The sequence below is a fragment of the Centrocercus urophasianus genome, unplaced genomic scaffold (genome assembly GCF_019232065.1).
Source record: "Centrocercus urophasianus isolate 14NV4802_14NV808 unplaced genomic scaffold, USGS_Curo_1.0 seq_43, whole genome shotgun sequence".
NCBI classification, from domain to species: Eukaryota; Metazoa; Chordata; class Aves; order Galliformes; family Phasianidae; genus Centrocercus; species Centrocercus urophasianus.
In genome coordinates, this window is record NW_024885011.1 from 304,532 (window position 1) to 324,976 (window position 20,445).

The window sequence follows — 20,445 nt, forward strand, 5'->3', positions numbered from 1 at the left end:
GTCCTGGCTGTTGGGTTCTCACTGAGTCAGGATGCTCCTTAAATCTCAAGGTTTGGAATAGTCCTTGCAGACATCCCCACGCAAGCCCCGACCCAGGAGCGTTCTGCCCAGGGGCACGGCTGCGTCCTGAGCCGCTCTGCGTTGCCTTCATCAGCAAATGGAACCTTTCTGGTGTGGTGAGCCCTTACCCCAGGCAGCAGGATCAGGATGTTCCTTTTTCGGTGCTCACCATCCTTGGGATTTGGGTTGGTTTTCTGCATTTTTTCCTCTTTGTTTTTTCCTCTGTGTGTGGGTAAGCCAGGTTCCCTGGGTGCCCCAGAGCAGCCCCAGCTGCCACAGCGCCTGCTGGGCTCAGCTTCAGGCAAACAGGAGCAGTTTTAGGCCATCGTGAGTGCTTTTTCATTGCGAAATTCAGCGTGCAGAACAGAACCTCGTTGTGCTGTGACATTTATGGAAAAGCAGCAAGAGAAACGCCGTGTTTACTTTCCAAACTAGGCATTTATTTTATAACAGTGTTGTAGCTCAATATGTATTATTTTTTTTCCCCTTGGCTGAGTTTTGTGAACTCTAAGTAAACAGGAGCCTGTTAGTCAGCCGGCTACTTAATTGGCTGAGGGTGTTTTTGTGTAGGGAACTGGAAGCCCTGCTTGGAGCCAGGCTGCCCAGCTGTCCTCGGAGCCGCCCTGCCTCACCCCGGGCACCGCACATCCGCCACGGCCCGACGTCACCGACCACAAATCCTCTTCCTCTTCTATATATTTATATCTACGCATGTATAGTATGGATGTTTCTCATTATATGTGGTGAGAGAAGGGAAGTTTTATATTATTTACATCCACTTCTGGGAAGGGAAAGGGCTGGGCAGACGGGCGGTGGTGTGTCGGGTGGGCAGCCCCGGTGCTGCTGCAGTAACCCCCTCCCCCCCTGCACCCAGCACGGATCCCGGTGCCCCTCTTCCCCCCGGTGCTCAGTGGCAGCCGCAGGACTTCACCACCATGTTGCGGTGCTTCTTGAGGATCACGTTGTTGTTGCTGTCGTAGTAGAGGACGGAGGTGGCACTGAGCTTGGTGGGCGCGCAGCACGCCTTGGGCACGGCCTCGGGCTTCATCAGGTGCACCTGAGGGGCAGAGGGGTTGTGGGCATGCCAGAAGCCTCAAAGCACCCCGGTTCTTAACCTGGGGAAGCCTGGGTGAATGGGGGATTATTTCCAGCCTTTTGTAAAAATATTTATTCTAAACCCTTGGCAGTCCTCTCTGCAGTCAGTTTATATTGGATCTGGGCGGCCCTTCGTTCATTTGAGTCCCTGGACCCAGAGCTGAGCCCTGGCACCGTGAGCTTTGCAGGCAGCTCCCCCTGGCCTCACCCCACATGTGAGCCATGTGCCAGCACGGCTCTCCCAGCTCGGAAGTCCGGCGCTGTGCTGCCCAACGCTGCCATTTGCAGCTCCCAGTGCCAGGTGATTCACGTCCGTGCTGGGAAGAGCCCTGGGCCGGGGCTGAGGGTGGGTGCCCACAGCGGGGGGGGGGGCTCAGGCAGCTTCATTAATGCGAAAACTAAACCCTGCCAGGAGACACCTTCAAAGGCTCAGCCGAGGACTCGGCGCTCCCTGTAATTAACTGCGAGCACCGGAGTCGGTGTGACTCCACCATTGGGAAATCAAGCACTCACAGGTCAGGAAATTCCAGAAATTAAAGCATGGGTTGCGATGTGGAGTGGATTTGGGAAAACGGGCAGCAAAGCCTTCCTGCTCGGAATATGCTGAGCCCAGCGCTTGGGCTCCGCTGGGCCTCGGGGGGCAGCAGCTTCTGCACATGGGGACAAGGAGGGGACCGGCACCAGAACCCCCCAGCAGTGCCAGCACTGACCAAGGACTGCAGGATGGCGTGGTTGGTGGCGTTCATGCAGGAGTCCAGCGGGAAGGCGCACTCCCCCTCGCAGTAGTAGGCTGAGTAGCCCTGGGGGGCGATCACCCAGTCCTGCAAGGAGAAGACGTTGCACTGGGGCACTGCTTGCTCCTCCATTCCTGCTCCCCCCCCCACCTCCTCCCCAGGTTTGTTCTGAAGTTTGGGGTCACCAAAACTCCTGCGAGTGGCCGGGAGCTGTGGCTCTGTGGGGGGATCGGGACCGTACCAACCAGCCCAGGTCCTGGAAGCTGACATAGAGCTCGTGCCTCCGGCAGACCTGCCGCCCATCTGCAGAGTGGACATCATCTGTGGAGAGAGGGAGGCAGCGTCAGCCCGGGGTTGGGGCTGTACTGTGGTGCACAGGGGGCACACGGAGCCGCCTGGGTGCAGGCAGGTCTGTGCTCCCAGCCTGGAGGAGCAATATGGGAATGGGCAGCAGAGCCTCGCGCTCCCTGCACAGCCCGGGCTGCTCCACAGGGCTCTTACCAAAGATTCCTGGCAGCCTGTTGGGGTGTGGGAGGTCGTTGCTCTTCTTGGGCTGCCTCCTGCGCGGTGCTTTGGCCGCTCGCGTGGCTCGCACGGGGCTGGTGCTCGCCCGGAAGAAAGTCACCATGAAGGGCTGCTTGGAGCGGGGCCCACGGCGGCCCAACAGCCCCACCGAGCCCGGCTCCACGCTGAGCCCTGCAGGGACAGAGTGGGGCACAGATGCGGGCAGGTCCTGCAGGCCGGCACCGTGCAGCATCCTCAGCTCCACACGCAGCGTTCAAAGGGCGCCCACGCAGTGCAGCCGCATCCTGCAGCGCTGCCCACCCCGCAGATGGGAGCTGCACACTGCAGAGCTGCAGCAGCACTGAGAGTGTTTCTGGGGTTCAGGCCCCAACGCTGCAGTGGTTCTTACCATTGTCTGTCTCCACGTAGAGCCGCAGGCCCAGGTTGTGCTTGCGTTCCACCAGCCAGTGGCTGCTGGCGGCTGTGACGTCGAACACCAGCCAGCCCTCGGTGCCGGCATGCAGCTGCTGGGCGTCCAGCAGGAACAGGTTGGACTCCCTGCAGATGGGCACAGTGGTGAGTAACACCCCGAGGCTTCTCCATCCCACAGCCATTCGTGGAAATGACTCCTGTGCCCGTGCCCATACAGGCCCCGGTGCTGCGAGGTCAGGACAGCGCCTGTGGCTGTGTGAAGGTGGCACCCTGGCAGCTGCCCTGGGAAAAGCACAGCTCCCTCCTAGCACCGTGTGTGTCACTGCCTGGGGACGCTGTGGAGCAGCATTTGGCACAGGGTGGGAAAGGTGAAGGGCAGAGGTGGTGCTCGACAGTGGCCCCAAACCCATCGCAGTCTTGGTCCCTATCTCTACCCCAGTTCCCAATCCTGTCCCGTATCTCAGCCTCCATCCCTGCCCCTGTGCCTCATCCTACCCCACTCCTCATCCCCATCATGGTCCCCATTCTGGTCCCCATCCCAGTTCTCGTCCCTATGCCTACCCCCGTCCCGCTCTCCATCCCTGTCCCATCCCTTCCTCCATCCCCACCCTCATCCCTCACCAGCCCCCTTCCCCACCCGTCCCATGGCTGTCACCTGTTGGCCCGCTCGGCGGCGATCTCGTAGATGCTGACATGCAGGGTGCTGTTGCCGTGCCGGCTGACGCCCCGCGCTTTGTAGATGCGGAACTCGGCGGCCGTCACCGACTCCCCTGCGGGCACCTGAGCCAGGTCGAAGCGGAACTCCTTCCAGTAGGGCTTTGGGGAGGAGGTGTCCCGGTCCTGCTCCACTGCGGGGCATGGGGGTGAGGGACCGCCCCCAGGGCTGACCCCGCTCCCCCCACGTGGGAAGAAGCCCCGCCGTCCCCGTGCCCTGAGCCCGGCGCCTGCCTGCCCTGTGCTGGCGGCACACGGGATGGAGGGAGCGAGGCGAGGGCAGGCAGGCGCCCGGTCAGTGCTATGCGCCAACAACCCCTTTCCTTCCATTCAAAGTCTGCTTTCTGCAGAAATCGGTGCCTTTTGGTAAAGGAAGCTTCTTTTTAAACCCATAAAGGAAAGCACAGAGTGCTGCTTTGCGGCAGGGCGTCCCCACCGGCTCACTAATGTGTAATTATTTTCTTCAAATTGTTCTTTAAAAGTATTCCAGCCTGCCGTGGCTGAACATAATTAAGGTGATTAACGCTCTTCCTGCTTTAAACATAAATGAAATGTCACAAATCTCAGCTTCTGCCTACTTTAAAAGACCCAAACACACAAAATCGTGAATAAATAAACACCCTCAGATGCCATTTTAAGCCATTCCCAGTGGGGCACAATCCTGATTTCACACACCCCAGTGTTTTCCTGCCCATCTGCACACATGCAGCTCGGCGCACCTCTCTGAACCGAGTGCCGAGATGCTCACTATGTATCCACAGGTTTTTTTTTCCTCTCTTTTCCTTTTTTTTCCCTCTGAACCCAACGCCGCGTTCCTCCAGCCCTGGGGTTCACCGCAGGGCTGTTTTATATAAAGCTCAGGGCTGACGGCCGGGCGGATGCGGAGCCGCTTCCTGCAGGCGCTGAGCAGCCACTGCAGGCGGGGGGCACCGGGACCCCCTGTGCTGCCCAGGCGGGCGCTGGGGCTGAGCCCCGGGAGCTGCAGTGGCTCAGAAGCCCTTTTCTGCACGGTTCTGTTCGCCCTGCTGTGCCAACCGCTCAGCCCTGCCACAGCCCTCAGCGCCCCTGCAAAAAGCCCCACACCACAACTGAGCAGCCTCCCTGCAGCCAGTGAGCAGCCACAGCACCGTGCCAAGGCAGGGGACGAGCGCAGGGACAGCCAGCACAGAGCAGCATCTCTGTGCATCCTTCAGGCACGGGCTGAGCCGAGCTCACAGTGCGGCGGTGTTGAGGTTCTGTGCCCCATCTCCGCGCCTGTCTGCAGCTTTTGGAGCGGCTCTGCCTCCCCCCCTTGGACCCAGCTATTGATCGGGGCGGTGTTGACTCAGCACCACCACCCCACAATTAGCTGTGGGCGGGTGATCCGGGCTGCGGGCGAGGCACTAAAAACACCCAGCCCAGCTCCTCTGCTCTCCTTGCCCCCTCCTTCTGCACTGTCCCACCCCCAGGCCGTGTCCCTCCCCAGCCGCCAGTGTCACATCCTCCATCCCAAATAATGGTAGCACCACACATACCTTACGTCATGGCATTGGGCCATGCGGCCCCAGCTCTGGTGCCCCCAGGCCCTACACTTCTTCTCCCCCCCCCATTTTATTTTTAGCTGCACTTCATTGCACGCATTCCGTGCGCTGCTTCTATAAACGCACATCAGTGGTAATTACAGGTCCTGGCTGCACCGAGCGGCCCCTGCGACCATTTCAGGCACTAAATTAAAAGGAAATGCCAGGATATTCGACCACATCAAGCACACTGAATGCTAAAATAGGTCTAAAGGAGGTGCAGGGAAGATGCTCCTTCACTTGCAAGGAGGGAAAAAAATAAACTCCAGAGCTTTCCAAAGCCAGGGGAGACAGAGGAGCACTCCCAGGCACAGTGAATGCCGCTGAGCCTCCATTGGGCTCCCGCTCCTTCCCATGAACAATTCTTCCTAAAAGAACACAAAGCCCCCCTCACCTCAGGATAAAAGCACTCCCCTGGCTGCAGGCTTAGTGGCTGTGCCCCCTCCCCAGCGTTCTCGCAGAGCACCCCGTCGTCACCCATTGGAAGAGGACAGGTGGAGCCCCTGGCACCAAAGCCAACCCGAGTGCCAAAGGCGGCCCGGAGCTGCTGGTGCCATGGCTGCACCCGGCTCAGCTCTGCTGGGCGCGCGGGGCTCCATCACAGCCAGGAGCAGCGCTGTGCCCACCTTGTCACACTCAGGGAGCGGCACAGCGCCCTACGGAGCACCGCCGTCTGCATTTGCACGTCCCATAAGGGTAATGGCACAGCCAATTATGCATGCAAATGAAAGTTAGCCTTCTCCCACTAAAAAATTTATTTAATTAAAATGAAGGGGCTGGAGAAGCCGCAGAATTCAAAGCCATTCAAATTGAAGGCTGAAGTTGTGCTCATCAGCTCTCTGCATGGGATCCAGGCGGCCCCACTTCCCATCCCACCCAAATCGGTCGCGGTTACAGCACGATTTGGTGTTCATGTGCCGAGCGCTGAGCAGAGCTAGGGGCGCACGTCCCAGCACCCACCCGCTGTCCTGGCTGCCCCATCCTGCAGGCACAGCAAGGGGGCTGTCCTGTGGGGTTTACTGACCTCTGTGCAGCCCAACACTGCAGGGGGATGCAGGGAAGAATGGAGAGGACTTGGCAGACACCTCAGTAGCCCTACCTGCTGAGAGCTGCCAGCCCCGCGCCAGCCTTCGTTCCCCATTGCTCCCAGCACCGCCTGCATGACCCCACCCGCGTCCTGAAGCACTGATCCCACTGCACACCGTGGTGCGGCCAAAGCCCGGACTCTGCTCCGCGGCTGGATACCCGACACCTCCCCCCGTCTTTGCACGGGAGCACCCCAAAAACCTCGTGCTTGGCCACAACGGGCAGAGGGGGGCACGTGAACAGCCTAAAGCAAAGAGCAGAGACAGGAAAAGCTGAGTACGCGTTCAGGATGCCAGTGGACCCCGGTGGGTGCCGGCTGGTGCTCTGCTGCATCGCCGCTCTCAGGTCTGGGAATGGGATGAAGCCGGAGCTCAGCAACCAGCCCGACGGGATTCCAGCAATAATGAGCGACCGGGAGGGTTTTATTCCGAGCCGTGATTCAGCGGTGTCCCACCGCAGGTAATTGGTGCAGTTCGCTGCTGGAAGGGGGAGAGCAGCGCCCGCCCTCCCCGCCCGAATGCTTCGTGCGCAACACCGCAACGGGGTGGGCGATGCGGCCCCATCCTGCGGGGTTTGCAGCTCCCGCCGTTGTGCGGTGATGGAGATCGTACTCGGGGGCCGGAGAGCTCAACTCGCTGCAGCTGATGGTACAGCAGGGCTGGAGGCAGCGGGGAACGAGCGACCCCAAGCCACGCTCCGCGCACCGCTTTTCCCCACCACTTTCCCCTTCGCCATCGCCGCTTTCTCTCGGGAGCGCCCAGGTCTCAGCCCCTCGCCCCTCTCCGCCCCCCTCCCGCCGTTCTTCGGAACGCCCCGACTTGGGGCGAAAAGGGGCATTTCCGAGCGGGGACGCGCTGGGAAAGCGCCCGGGATGACGGACGCCGGAAGCCGTCGGGGCAAAAACTTCGGTCGGGGGTCGGTTCTACCCGCGACGGCCGCTCCGTCCCGGTCCCCCCACCCTCCCCCCCCGGCGCCCCCCGGCGCCGCACTCACCCATGTTCACGAGGCTGACCACGGTGTCAGCGTGGCTGACCACGCTGCCCGGCGGAGGGCTCTGGGTGCTGAGCCCGGTGAGCACCGGACGCGACACCGCCTCCTCCTCCTCCTCCTCTTCTCCGGCCACGGCGTGGTACAGATCGAGCATGAAGAGCGGAGCGGCGGCGGCGGGGGCGCGGGAGGCGGCGGGGGCGCGCGGTCGGGGCCGCCCCGGCAGCCCCAGCACGGCCAGGATCTCGCGCTGCACGTCCCGCCGCTCCCCGCCGCTCAGCCGCCGCTGCGCGAACCCCGCGGGGAGGCGGCGGCGGAGGACGCTGCCGCTGCCCCACTGACACAGCACCGCCGCCGCGCACAGCAGGGCCACCGCGCTCAGCCGCCCCCCGCGCCCCGACCCCATGGCACCGCCGCCCCGACCCCCCCCGCCCGGTGCGGAGCGGTGCGGAACGGCCCCCGCGCGGCGTCGGACCCGGGAGAGGGAAAGGGACGGGCCCGGCGGCGGCACCGCCCCGGCCACGGTGCTCCACGCCCGGCACGGAGCGCAGCCGTCCTCCCACGGACACCCGAATCCATGGCCGCCTGACCCCGCGGACGTACGCCCCTATGGGCACCCAAACCAACGAACGCTTACCCCCGTGGGTACCCGAACCCGCATTTACCTCTATGGGCACCCAAACCCGCAGATATCTACCCCTGTGGGCACCCAACACGATGAGCGTCTAACCTCACAGAACTAAAACGGGCATCCAACCCTACTCAGACCCACAGACACCCAGCCTCGACGGTCCTCTCACTCGCTCCCCCCCCAGACACTTCTCCCGTGCATCTGCCCGCACAGACGGACCTCGCCTGCCTCCCATGGGCACCCGCCCCTCAGCTGCTCTCAGTCCCCGCACCGCTGCGATCCACGCGAGAACCTCCTGCCGCACTCCCTGCACGCGGGTTGTGCAGGGCTGCCCTGCTGGGGCTCGGGGAGCGCGGGACGAACGCCTGCAACGCGGAACACCAACACTTGGGAGGAAGGTAGGAGGCAAGATTGTTTATTACCGCAAGCAATCGTAATACAAAAATGTGTCTGTTTTCTTTTTTTAAACAATTCATTGGTAGAGCTTCAGGGTTTTTTTGCCTCAATTTAAACCAATTGAGAGAATCACACAGCAACACGGTCAGAGCCGGAGAGGAACACCATTCAATAAATACAGGGGCTCCGCAGAGCCCACTCCCCGCAGCCCCCGGCCACTCAGTTCGGTGCCATTACAAAGGGCGCACAGAAGCCGGGCAGGACGTGCAGCGATGTGCTGGTGAGACTCGTTTCAAGGACAAGCAGCTGTGCGCGAAAGTCCAGATTTCTCCTAGGAGCAGAGGTCGCCCGGTTGGAAGTGGGATGGCCGGAGAAGTAATAAATAGGAAAGGAGGTGCGGGCGAAGGCGCCGGGTCGGTCTGAGGTCATCACAGCAGAAGAATCCTCCAACCTGCAGAACCCGCCGCCGCCGTGGGACGTGGGATCCCAACCCGCAGCGGCCCCGAGCCCCCAGCGCTCCTTACAGCCCAGAGGCGCTCAGCCGTCGCTCAGCACAGCGGCTGCAAGGGGCCGCCGCAAGCCGTGCTGCGTGCGAATCCCATCCCAGAGCCCGGGTAAAATCGCATCGCTTAAAAAAAAGAACGCGTGGAAACAGAAGCCCCCAGAAGTCCCCACACCTCGCGTGTCTCCGCCTGAGGTATTGGTTTACAAAAAGAGTTCCTTGAACACTGTAGGATTCAGGTCTTTGCTTTTAAATATAATTTACCTTGCTGAGACAGCAAGTTAAGTTTATAAAGATGCATTTAGGAAACAATCCTAAAAGACAGCGCAGGTCCGCCCCCTGCACCGCGCAGAGATCCTGTTCAAACCTCCGCCTTTTGTACACTTTCACATCTTGACCTTTTTTGTTTCCTTTTTTTCTCTTTTTCTCTCCCACGTCTCCGTTTTCCGCCCCTCTCCGGACTGCGGGCACCGAGAGGCAACGTTTTGTTTTTGTTTTTTTGTTTTTATCTACATAAATATTCACATGAAAATCGTAACTTACAAAAAAGAAAACAAAAAAAAAAAAAACAAAAAAAAACAACAGAAAAAAAAAACAACCAAGTAAGGCAGCTCCATAACACGACTTTCTTTTACACTTTTAACAATATAGCTTCTCCCATTTAGAATAAATATACATCCAATGTATGAGCGGGGTTAAAAATCGGACGCGGTGAGGCTCGCGTGGCCGGAGGGCGCGGGTGCAGCATTATCTCTTGGGGCCCGGCGTTCTGGGGGTGGCAGTGCTCGTCTTCTTGGACATGGTGGGGATTTTGGAAGGCTTTGCGCCGCGCCGGGAGCCGGCCGCGCTGCTCTCCGAGGTGTCGGAGCACGCAGACTGCGTCTCCAGCAGGTCGAAGTCCGACGCGTCGCTGCCCCGGCGGCTGCTGGCTCTGCTGCCCGCGCGGCTCCCGGCGCGGCTGGTGGGGCGGCTGGCGGCTTTCTTGGGGTCTGCAGGGAGCGCGGAGCCCTCAGGCGGCCGCACGCAGCCCAGCCCGCAGCTCCCGGCTCTGCCCGCCGCCCCGCTCCCCCCCGGCCCCGGTCGGTCCCTGCCCCGCTTACCTGCCCGGCCGCTTTTGGCCCCCGAGGAGACGGGCGAGGAGCTGTTGCTGGTGTCCCCAACCAGCGAGGTGCGGCTGGAGTGGAAGGTGGGACGCTTCAGTTTGCTGCCCGCTCCCGGCGTCACCTGCAGGAGGGACGGCAGCGCTGAGCAGCGCGGCACAGAGAGCAGCGCGACGCGGTGCCCATCCATCTTAACGGCCAGGGGGAGCACGAGGTGGCATTTTGGCAGCGGTTAGAAAAAGGCGTAACATAAAAACAAAGCGGGGCCTGAAATGACTGACGGCACTGCGGGCTGAAACAAAGCAAAGCTGCTTCCATGGGACAACGGCAGCATCGGGCCAGCAAAGAGAAGTGCAAAATTTTGGGCTCCACACCCCAGCATCCCACTGCAGGGATGCACTGCAGCTCTGTGAGCTCAGAGCCGACCCACGGCCAGGCAGGGCGGACAGAAGGACCAAATGGGCACTGAGGACGATGGCCAGCTGCTCTGGGCACGAGGCTGTGCCACACACAGGTGCTTCCCGTGACCTTTAAGATGCTGCAGAGGAAGATGGGGAAGCAGCACAACCCGCAGCGTCGCTCCCACTGCTGCAGAGGAAAGCGAGGGGAGGAGGCACAGCCTGGCCCCAGCCCAGGACAGCAGCTCCAGTTTCTGGAATGAAGCAAAACTCATCCTGGGGAGTGCTGGGCACAGCACACGGACAGCCCCAGCCTCTCGTGCTGCTGTCCTGTGCCCCACAGTGTGGCTCAGAGCAACGTGAGGCCCCACTGTGTGATCTCTGGGATCTCCCGAAACTGGAGCCAGGGTGGGGTAGGCAGGAGGAGGGGAGCCAAGCAGTGGGCTCTCCTTCCACCCCAGCAGGAATTCAGATCTGTTATGGTGTGATTGTGAAGGTACCGTTCCCACTGCAGAGACCTCGATTCTCATCCTTGATCAGAAACAAGCTCAGCAGCAAGCAGGCAGTGCAGGGCAACGCACAAAGTGCTCCCGACCTTCTGCTGATCTCAAAGACGGCCTGATCTGCTCGAGAGCACTTCCAGCCACCACCAAGTTATGCTGCTCCCCTCAGAGAATCGCCCTCTCCCCCGGCACTCTTCATCCACACAGTGAAGCCCCAGGAAGGAGCTGCATCCGATGGAACGAAGCCGCCCCCCAGTGCAGCGCAGACCCCACGTGTGTGCATTGGAGCAAAGTGGATCCCATGCATGCGCTGTAGCTGATTTTCACGTCTGAACTCGGCCATCTGAATGCCAATCACCGCCTCTTTGGGATGCTCCAAAGCTCTGAGAGACTTTTCTTTTTTAAGGGCACACAGTAAATGCTCAATCCTTTGGTTTGCAATCAGAGAAATGCGTGCTGTGAGCATTATCCCGAGGCTTGGTTTGGTCCGAGTCAGAAACCCATGAAAAATGCTACCAGCCAGCAGTGCTTGCAAGCGCTGCGCTACCGGATGGAAGCCGGGAGCTCCGCCTGCAACAACGGGTCCTGGGGCTGCGGGAGAGGACCCTACCTCAGAGCTGGGGAGCTGGAGGTCGGGGTAATCAGATCCCCGCAGCGGGGAGCCCGCTTTACTGTTTATCAACCAGGGTTTGTCATAACATCGAGAGAAGTGATGAGGAGTCTGTGGAATGGAAAACCCAGAGAGGGGGGAGAGGCAGGAGTGAGTGAAAAAAAAAAGATGGAACAGAAAAGTAAACTAGAATGAGAGGAAAAGAGAACTACAATGAAATGAGAACCGAACAGGAAATAAATAATAATGAAAAAATCAACGAACGGGCGATGGAATGAAACATGGCAGATGAGGTGGGGGGAGCAGGCGCCCCTCTCCCCAGGCTGCGGCACAGCTCCACCGCCGCAGACGGGCGCCGTCCCACCCGGGGCTGAGCTGCAGGCCGCCCCACGCACCCCTCCCACGACCTTCCTCCTCCTGGCGCTGCAGCGTCTGTCTCACGGAACGGGCTGCCACAGGAAGGCCCTCCCTCCGCCCCTACCTTGGCTCCGCTGGCCGGGGTTGCGGGAGACGACGGCATCGAGGCGCAGCTGTGGTTGCTCTGGCTGGCGCTGGAGCTGGAGCGCGTTGGGGACGCCGCCCGGGAGGACGGTTTGGACCTGCGGCCCCGCGAGCGGAACGGCGTCATGCCCTGCGAGGCGCCCTCCGGCAGGATGAACTTCTCCCGGAGCTCGAGGTTGGTCCGTCCTCGTGCTGGAAGGGACACGGAGAGGGGAGCTGAGCGAGGCGGCACCGTGCCCGCGATCGGGGATGTCATCCATGCCCTCAGTGCTGCTCGGGTCTCCTGCCCACCCATCTCACGACGTGGATTATCTCTCTGAGAATTCATCTGCTTAAAAGCTGCCCGAGTTCCACAAATCCAAAGTGCCTGCATTGCTGTTCTCTGGTTTCTTGGGGAAATCATGTCGGAATGGCCTTTAAACATGGCACGTTACAACAGTGGCTGTTGCTCAAAGCGGCATAAGAACAGCTTTGAAAGGCTGTGGTTCTGCTCTTGGCTGTGGGCAGCTCTTCACCGATTTTAGGGGGCAGGTGAGAGTGGGAAGCTAAAGGCCAATGTCAACATTTCAGTCCAAATGTCATCAAGAGTTGGAGGGTCTCCCTCTGAGCGAGGGGAGCCCCACAGGGAGGTCAGTGGGCTCCCAGCGCTGGGCAGCTCCAGCGTGAGGCCACGCACTGAGTCACTGGAGCAGAAAGCCAAAGGAGCAGTTGTAGAACAGAAGGATGCTGACACATCCCGTGGGTGGAAATAACTTTGGTGTCAGTGCTTCCCCGTTAGGAACTTGGCCAAATGCTGAGCTCTGCCCCAGCGCTGCCAATTCTCACTATTTTAAGTCCAGTCATTTGCTTTGGACCCATTTTCCCAGTTCTGTGGATAACCCAGACCCGCTCCCAGAGCACCTGGTGCCACCCAGCCACTGAGTTCCCACACTGCTGTCACGGAGGGAAGGCGGGCAGCTGCTCAACCTGGGATCGCTTTACCTCTGCAGGGGTCATTCTTCACCAGGAACTCATCCAGGGCCATCCAGCCCCCGCCGACGCGGACCATGACGGTGCTGCGCAGGATCCGGACCAGCCGCAGCTGCTGGGAATCACCGAACTGCAGAGCAGAGAGACGGGGATCAGCCACAGGATGTGCTGAGGGCTCCCTCCCTCTGCGGGCTGCACCAGAGCCGGGCTGCCAGAAACCATCTGTGCTTCCAGGCGCACAAAGCGGTCGCTGAGCACCGAGCGGCTCTCCACTCACGCTCCTCTCAAACAAATGCACACCAGCACCAATTTGCAGGAGTTTTTCAGCTGCCTGCCATTAAGACGATGCAGCTACCAAAATCCTTTAGTTTTAAAGAAGCAAACGAGGGTTTGGAATTCGGCCCTTAGACGAATTTTTGCAGCCAGAATCGCGGGTTTTCTTTTTGGTTCCGATGGAAACAGGTTGTCAATGCACTGATGCTGCTGGTGCAGCCCACTTGGAAAAGAGGGCAGGGCAGGTTGGTGAACCAGCAAAGCAGCGCTGTGCCACCGCCGAGTGAGAAACCTCCCCAGTGTGAAGGCAGGGACACCCAGAGCCTCAGCCTTGGCCCCAGCAGCAGAAAAAGCCCCGCTGCCACCACCCCGCCAGGATTTCAGCGAGCGCAGTGATGGGAATCCGGGCAGGAATCCCGCAGAAATGGTGATTAGTGATTGCGATGTTCATTAGTGATTTGAAACGCCTTCCGTTTCTCAATCAGTGCCCCCAGCCAGAAGCCCCGGCCCCGAGCCCAGGCTGCGTCCTGCACTGCTCTGCCCGTTCCACAAAGCACTGCTCCAAGGGGGGGGGAAAGCACTCTTGGAAAGGGAAACCACCTTCAGAATGAGTGAAAAAAAAGGAAAAAAAAAAAAAGTAGGAGGATTTTCCCTTGGATGGATAGGAATGCAATAATAAAGAAGAGATAAAATGAAAATCGAGTGCTGCAGGTGGAGGGACAGCAGGGAGCAGCCCCTCAGCCTTCCCCTGGGGGATGGAGTGGCGTCTCCCCAGTTTGGGGTCCCCCAAAACCTGCAGAGAAAGGCAGGGATGGGCGAGTTCTCATTTCCACTGTCACGTCCAGATTATTTCTCAGTAACCACTGGGAAAGTTTCTACAGTCACTGTCTAACACGAAGCCACCCATCCAATTTGGAACGCCAGGCTTTGGGGCACGTTTTTGGCAGGGCACCATCCCTCCATAGGGGACGTTCCCTTCTGTGTGAGGGCCATTGGGCACCAGGCAGTGCTTTGTGCTGCTCCATCCCACCGACAGGAGCTGGATGTGAGCTGGCACACCGGCCCCGCTCTGCTCTCACTCCCCACACAGGGATGCAGTGACAGCGGGTTCCTACAAGCCCTGCTCCCACCAGGAGTTACTCAGCAGGTGCAGCAGGATGAGGTTTAGTTATCGTTACCTATGGGATTAAACATGTGGACACAGCATTTCCATTCCATGGTGACGGTGACCCGAGCGCAGAGCCTGGTGCAGCCCTCAGTGTCACCCCACAAGTTTGTCCCCCAGCCCACCGACATCCCCAGGGCACTGAGGAAGGAGCGAGGAGACAGAAATCTCTCCCTTTCAGTCAATTCCTGATTTTTCCCATCGATTTTTTCCCCTCTTCCTGCCCAGTTTGTTTTGGATGGCGCTCCTCTGTACCAGGCTCTGCGCAGCGGTGGGACAGGCTCTCCAAGCAGCACTCTACAGATTGCATCCTCCCAAAGGACAAGGCACCATGGACACACGAGCTACAACCACTAACAAGAGGTGAGAGCATCGCAAGGCAAACTGTACCTGGTTGCCGAGGAAGAACTACGGAGGAGAGAAGTGGAGTGAAAAGGGTTGGGGAGCATGAGGGAAGTCGAGAGCGGGAGGAGGGGAAAGAAAAACAAGAAAAACATTTTATGGGATTAACAGTGCAATCATCACCACAACTGTTAACTGCAGGGAGTTAGCAATGGGGTTCTGCTATGGGGCTCTGAGGCAGCGGTGAGCTGTGAGCCCCGAGCGCAGCGCAGGAAACCGGGCAGCTGGCTGCCAGCTCACTGCCGAGCTTCACCTCGGTGAGTAATTTGAAACATAAACACAGGAGTCTGTTACAAAGAGATCCTGTAAGGAAATTATTCTCCTTCTTCAGGAACGAGCTAAGAAAAACACAGGCGTAAGGTACACTCATCCACGAGGAAAACTTCAAGGGCAGCTGCGGGCGGCAGTGAATGCTGCACTTGAGCAGCCGCCCACCCCAGAACACTGCCACCGTTGTGCTCTCCTGCATGGGCACAGCCTGGGCCAGCACTGCCTCCCCAGGGCGTATGGCCCCAGGGCACGAGGCCCCTCCTCACCGGGGTCCCTGGAGCTGCCCGTTGGGGTCCCTCCCTGCAGGGAGTGCTGGGGGACGCGGAACCCTCCGCCTTACCCGGTATTTGTTCTCGCCGATCTGCTCCACTTGGAACCTCTTGGCACACTTGCACTGAGCCACTTGCCTGGTGACCTGCACCACAGAAAACGAGGTAAGAAACTGGGATTTTGGTGCCTCCCCTCTAATAGGCTTCTTTTTTTTTTTTTGGATAAAACACAGACCTACGTGGCCAATAGTTCCAAAAACATCGGCCATACACAGATGCATTACTTTGGCTCAACCCCGGCACGGTCCTTTCTTTCCTCCTCTTTGTCTCCCTTCTCCTGCCAGCCCGTCCCGATCCGCCCCAAACCATCCCAGTGCTTCACCTCATCCTCAATTTTGTCCGCGTCGGTGGTCGGGCGGTACGCGTCCTTGTTGGGATGGAGAGCAGCCACAAACTCGTAGTAGTCGATGTAACCGTCACCGTCACGGTCAAAGATGTCGGCCACAGCCGTCATCTCCAGCTTCGTGGTGGGGAATTCTGGAAGGAGGAGCAATGAGCAGCCGGGCACAGGGCTGTGTGCAGCCTGCCCTCATGGCCGGGCGGCCGCTCCCTCAGCTGGTTTTGGGCACAGACTCACTGGAGGCCAGGATGCCATCGATGAACTCCTGCCTGGTGATCTTCCCGTCCTGGTCCTTGTCGATGCGCCGGAAGAAATCCATCACACGGGACTTCTTGTGGTTCATCCAGCGCATGTATTTCTTCCGCCAGACATCGAAGTCAAAGTTTGCAAACTCCTTCAGCTGGAAGGAAATCGACAGTCAGCGAGGAAACCCTGAAGGATCCACAGGAGCCCCCCCGCCCCCCAACATCCGCCCCAGGGGGGCCGCGCAGGCCCTCCCAGCACAGCAGGACACACAGCGCAGGGACAGCCACACGTCACCATGGACACGGGGCGCAGCGCCGACTACGTGCACACAGACGCACACACACTGCTGGCTGCCCGCCGCCACCTCCGCCTTCAGCCCCTGCCCTCTCCCTGAGGGTGCAGCCCTCGGCCCTGCAGCGCAACAAACCTCTCGCCCTCCTCCTAACCCCCCCCAAGGGCCCCTCTGGCTGCAGGAGCTCACAGCAAGGTGGCACGATGATTTTGAGCACTTTTTTCTTCTATTTTTTTTTTAAAGCATTCCTCGAGTTAAAAGCAACAAAGAGAAAATAAAACATCGATACGCAGAAACTGAACTGACCTACAGAAAAAGCAACAAAAAACAAAAACACTCACTTCTGGGCATAGCTGCTTTGTTAAGCGTAAATGAAAACAAAAATTATATTAGACGATTGGAAAAGATATATACAGTAGCACTAATTAGTTAAGCTGATTACTAGGAATAAAGCAGGGCTGGCTGTCATTACCTCTACAGATACCAACTGCAGGGGCGCAAAGCAGTTCATTAGCGAGCAGTTAATTAAAGAAGGCAGTTTTAAGCCATAACGCTTCAGAAGAGCTTTTTTCCTTTTGGCATTGTGGGGAAAGCAGCAGGGACAGCCCGCAGGACCCGGGCAGCTCAGGAGGTGGCACCGACCGCCCCATGCAGCACCCGTTACCTCCTCCAGTCGGTCCAGGGCATCATTGAGCTTCCGCTGGCGCTCCAGGGCCAGCAGCCAGACCTGCTGCCAGCGGGCTGAGAGCTGGTTGATGCGGGGGTTCTTGGTTTCCGACTGGGAGATGATGGGCATAGCGGGAGGGGCGGCCTGGGTGAGGGATTTTCCTGGGGGAAGGAAAAAGTAGCGAGAGTAAACGCAGCGCCGGGGGTTGAATCTGTCTGAGCGCTGAGGACGGAGCAGCAAGGAAACGCGCGGCGCATCTTGAGCAGCCATGCACAGCCCTGCCGGCTGCTGCCGAGCAGAACCGTGAGCTGCAGCCACGGCCCCACAGCTCTGCAGCCCAACCCCTGCCGGGGGATTCATGGTGGACCCCGGCTTCAAGAACTGGTGTGAAAAGCAACAACAAATCACAGAACTGATGCAGAAAGAAACCGAGAAGTGACAGCAGGGGCTTCCCAGCACTGCTAAATAAAAAAGAGATAAACGCTCTGCGTGGGCTCTGCAGCCCCGGCAGCGGCATTTTGGAGGTGACCACCTGGACTTCTCCCTGTGAAAGCTCCAGCTGCCTTCCTGACGGCAGTCAGTGCAGGATGCCTCGTTAACTGACAATGAGAGCTAACGAGTTCCTACGTATCTCACTTCCTCCCACCACAGCACGTACTGTTGCTGCGGGACTTGTCGATGAGGGCTCCGTGGGGCGGTTCGGTCGCTTTCCTCTTGTAGGTCTTGGTGACCCGGTCCACGTCTGGCTGTTTCCTTGTCATCTCCTCCATGAAGGACTGTCAGAACACACAAGAGAGAAAGAAGCTTTGCAGTTTTGAGATGTTTTCACCTTCAACCACGGAGGCTTTGGGCTCTCACTAGGATGTGCCTGGCCATGGGGGACACGGATGCCCGGAGCAGTGGGGGTTTGCAGGCCAGCTATGGCACAGCTCTGCAAAAGCTCAGCCCAAGTGACAGCCTGGGATGGGCGAGGTGCTGCTTTAATTGGGCCGTAAGGAGAAGCCAATGACTCCCCCATGGCACACTATGAATGAAACCCCTCTTGCCCTCACAAGTGTTTGCCCACGGTGCAGGAAAGCTCTTTTGCTCCAGCACTGGGCTCACCTGGTGCTCAGCGATGAGGGCTTTGACCTGATCGATGTTCTGCGGTGTCGGCTCCTGATCCCTCTGGATCAGGGTGGTCTCAGCCCACTGGATCCAGGCCAGGAGCTCCTCCAGAAGCTCTGCATTCGCCACCAGCTCTGAGAGTGCAGCCTCCAACCTCTGCTGGTGCTGCTTGGCCCACGTGAGGACCTGTTGGAGATGCAGAGATGTGGCAGCCCCGGATGGGAACAAATGGAGAGGAAAATCAACACTGTGGGCACGCTCTGGGGCTGGGCAGGAGCTCAGGAGAGGACACGAGTGCAGCCTCAAGGGACTCACCTCCTCAAACCTGGCGCGGATGATGGTGATCCAGTGCTTGATGGTGGTGATGCAGTCAGGATGGCAGGCAGACAGAATGACCTCTCCCATTCCCACTGCCGCATTCACATCCACCCTTTTCTCCTCCACTTTCTTCATGAACTCCTGGAAGCAGGGAATGCATGGGCCGGGTGTGAAGGGGTAGCACATGGCAGGGGCACCCAGGTCCAGCTCCTACCCTACACCCAGCTATGACTGCTGCATAAGAACAATTTAACTTCCCCTCACCCCTCAAAATGCAGGAACTTAATGCCCAAATAGATTATCTTGCAGCATTTTTGCCCACAGATTTTGCTTGGGTTGCTCTAAAAAGAGAAGGCCAAGTGCTGCCCCTCAGTCTTGGCACCCACGCCTCTGGAGTTCCCCATCACCTTGTGCACATCAATGAGGGACTGCAGTGCTTCAGCATCATCAGGAAGCGCTCCCCGAAAGCGCAGGGACTGCTCAGCCTCTGAGAGCCACTCCAACAGCATGTGCACGGCCGTCCGGAACTCCTCCGCCTGAGGACAGAAGCAGAGGGTCAGCCCCCTCCTTGGGATGTGGCTGGGAGTGGGGGGGACTTTAAAGAAGAAAGGGAGAAGAAGGATCTATCTCTGTGGCCTGGGCTTACCAGCACCAGCAGAAAGGCCCTGCAGCTCCGGGAGCTCTGGCCTGAACCAGCAGCTCCTGCTTCTCTTGGCCCTGTGCTCGGCAGCAGCAGTGCTGCAGAACTTGTTGTTTTTCACTAACAGCATGGCTACCTGAGTGCTGGCCAATTTGGCACCTGGGTAGTTTATTCAGTAAATTGCCTGCTTGACAAAAAATCTACCTAAAGCCTTTTGACCTTTTTTTTTTTTTTAAAGCAAAAATTGAGGTCTCTTTTTTCGCCCTGGACTTTAGCAAACACAAGCTGGAGCAGCCTCTGATCACTCGCCCATTCCCACCTGCCTGCACTGCACACCAGCGAAATCTTTTCATCCTTCCTTTTCAAACAGGCCCTTCTTAATGGCTTTTCTTAGGGCAAAAAAGGTAAGCAAATAACCAGTGCTGCTCTGCAGTTCTCACTAGCAACAGCTGCAGGGCTCTGCTGTCCTGCTCAGCCAGAAGCCCTGTGTCTGGGCGCAGGGTGCAAACAGCCTTATCCAAGGGAAGGGTTTGTGTCCATCTCCGGGGCACAGCCCCGCAGCGCAGGTAAAGCTCTCCAAGCCCGTTTCCAGCTGCAGCCTTTTGCTCACCTGCTTCAAGGCCTGCTCCAGGCGGCTCTGCTTGGACACCGACAGCTTGCACACCGTGTCCCAGCGGTTGCTCAGCTCCTGCAGCTGTACTTTCACCCACGTGGTGTCATCCCGGCTGTTCTCTATCAGCTCCCGGCCGGAGCGCTTCAGCACCTGCACCGTCCCAGTGCGCTTCCCCAGCTCCTTCTGGAAGACCTGGAGGCCGAGCGGGCAAAAGCCAAACGGCTCAGTGCCAGGGTGCTGAGTGATGGGGGACGAGACCCTGGGCCCTTGGGGAGGACGAGCAGAGCTCCCACCCCCAGCAGGGTGGGCAGATCCCCACCTTGTGAGCGTCCATCAGGTTCATGACCAGGTCCAGGTCGCCATGGACGGGCTGATCTTCAGCCAGCTGAGGCTCCACCTTGTACAGCCAGTCCACCAAGGCCTGCAGAGCATCCATGAACTGCCCAGAGAACAGGAGGGCTTCTTCCAGCTTGTGCTGCCTGGAAAACAGATGGACCCCGTGAATCCCAAGAACAAACTCATCTTCTTTCACCATGGCCCAGCGAACTCCTCCAGCTTCCAAGAACCATAAGAAATCACCACGTGCTGTAGGGTTCAACCTCCCCTCCTCTGCTCACTGCTTTGACAGCAGTCCTTGACAACGCAGCGCTGCTGGTACAACACTGGGGCTGGATTTACCTTTCCACAGATTTGCCACACACTGTGTCCCATTTATCCCGGACTTCTCCCAGTAAGTTGTCCAGCTTTTGAGTGTCGTCTGGAAGCAAAGCTTTCTCCTTGAGGGCTCTGCCCGTCCTGATAGTGGTGTCGTAGACAGGCTGCTTCCCACCCAGCGTCTTCTGGAACTCCTGAGGACAGAGAGAGAAAACAAAATGGCTTCAGAAAACCCGATCTCACAAAGAAGATACACAGCTCTCACGTGGATCCCCAGCTGCACTTTTGCCACTGCAGTAATAACACAGATGTGCCTCTCCCTGGTTCTAACAGCAGAGGAAGTGCTGC

General features: G+C 58.7%; 2 protein-coding genes and 1 long non-coding RNA gene across 6 annotated transcripts in view; 1 reads left to right on the top strand and 2 right to left on the bottom strand.

The window, feature by feature from the left end:
- Positions 1 to 946: 946 nt before the first annotated feature.
- LOC122168617 (bone morphogenetic protein 8B-like) lies at positions 947 to 7,577 on the bottom strand. Its single transcript, XM_042834105.1, has 7 exons — positions 7,178 to 7,577; positions 3,481 to 3,673; positions 2,803 to 2,951; positions 2,391 to 2,585; positions 2,131 to 2,210; positions 1,866 to 1,976; positions 947 to 1,117 (listed from the first exon to the last, which is right to left on the bottom strand). Exons 1-7 carry the CDS (start codon positions 7,575 to 7,577, stop codon positions 968 to 970), a joined length of 1,278 nt encoding a protein of 425 aa, XP_042690039.1. The 3' UTR covers positions 947 to 967.
- LOC122168619 lies at positions 2,710 to 3,658 on the top strand. Its single transcript, XR_006171294.1, has 3 exons — positions 2,710 to 2,969; positions 3,043 to 3,193; positions 3,565 to 3,658. It is a non-coding gene; the product is annotated as an uncharacterized LOC122168619 (long non-coding RNA).
- A 624-nt stretch (positions 7,578 to 8,201) lies between the features above and the next one.
- Positions 8,202 to 20,445, bottom strand: part of LOC122168490 (microtubule-actin cross-linking factor 1-like) — a 35,382-nt gene continuing 23,138 nt past the window's right edge. The window contains exons 28-44 of one of the 4 annotated variants that reach the window (XM_042833855.1): positions 20,122 to 20,291; positions 19,763 to 19,922; positions 19,441 to 19,635; positions 18,598 to 18,726; positions 18,188 to 18,331; positions 17,870 to 18,058; positions 17,424 to 17,541; positions 16,763 to 16,926; positions 15,798 to 15,960; positions 15,543 to 15,697; positions 15,232 to 15,306; positions 14,610 to 14,627; positions 12,794 to 12,911; positions 11,793 to 12,004; positions 11,312 to 11,422; positions 9,801 to 9,924; positions 8,202 to 9,689 (exon numbers count right to left, since the gene is read on the bottom strand). In XM_042833855.1, coding sequence (XP_042689789.1) covers positions 9,448 to 9,689; positions 9,801 to 9,924; positions 11,312 to 11,422; positions 11,793 to 12,004; positions 12,794 to 12,911; positions 14,610 to 14,627; positions 15,232 to 15,306; positions 15,543 to 15,697; positions 15,798 to 15,960; positions 16,763 to 16,926; positions 17,424 to 17,541; positions 17,870 to 18,058; positions 18,188 to 18,331; positions 18,598 to 18,726; positions 19,441 to 19,635; positions 19,763 to 19,922; positions 20,122 to 20,291 — 2,487 coding nt within the window. In that variant the 3' untranslated portion in view covers positions 8,202 to 9,447. The remainder of the gene's footprint in view (positions 9,690 to 9,800; positions 9,925 to 11,311; positions 11,423 to 11,792; positions 12,005 to 12,793; positions 12,912 to 14,609; positions 14,628 to 15,231; positions 15,307 to 15,542; positions 15,698 to 15,797; positions 15,961 to 16,762; positions 16,927 to 17,423; positions 17,542 to 17,869; positions 18,059 to 18,187; positions 18,332 to 18,597; positions 18,727 to 19,440; positions 19,636 to 19,762; positions 19,923 to 20,121; positions 20,292 to 20,445) is intronic. The other 3 variants (XM_042833856.1, XM_042833857.1, XM_042833858.1) reach the window with 3 other exon arrangements.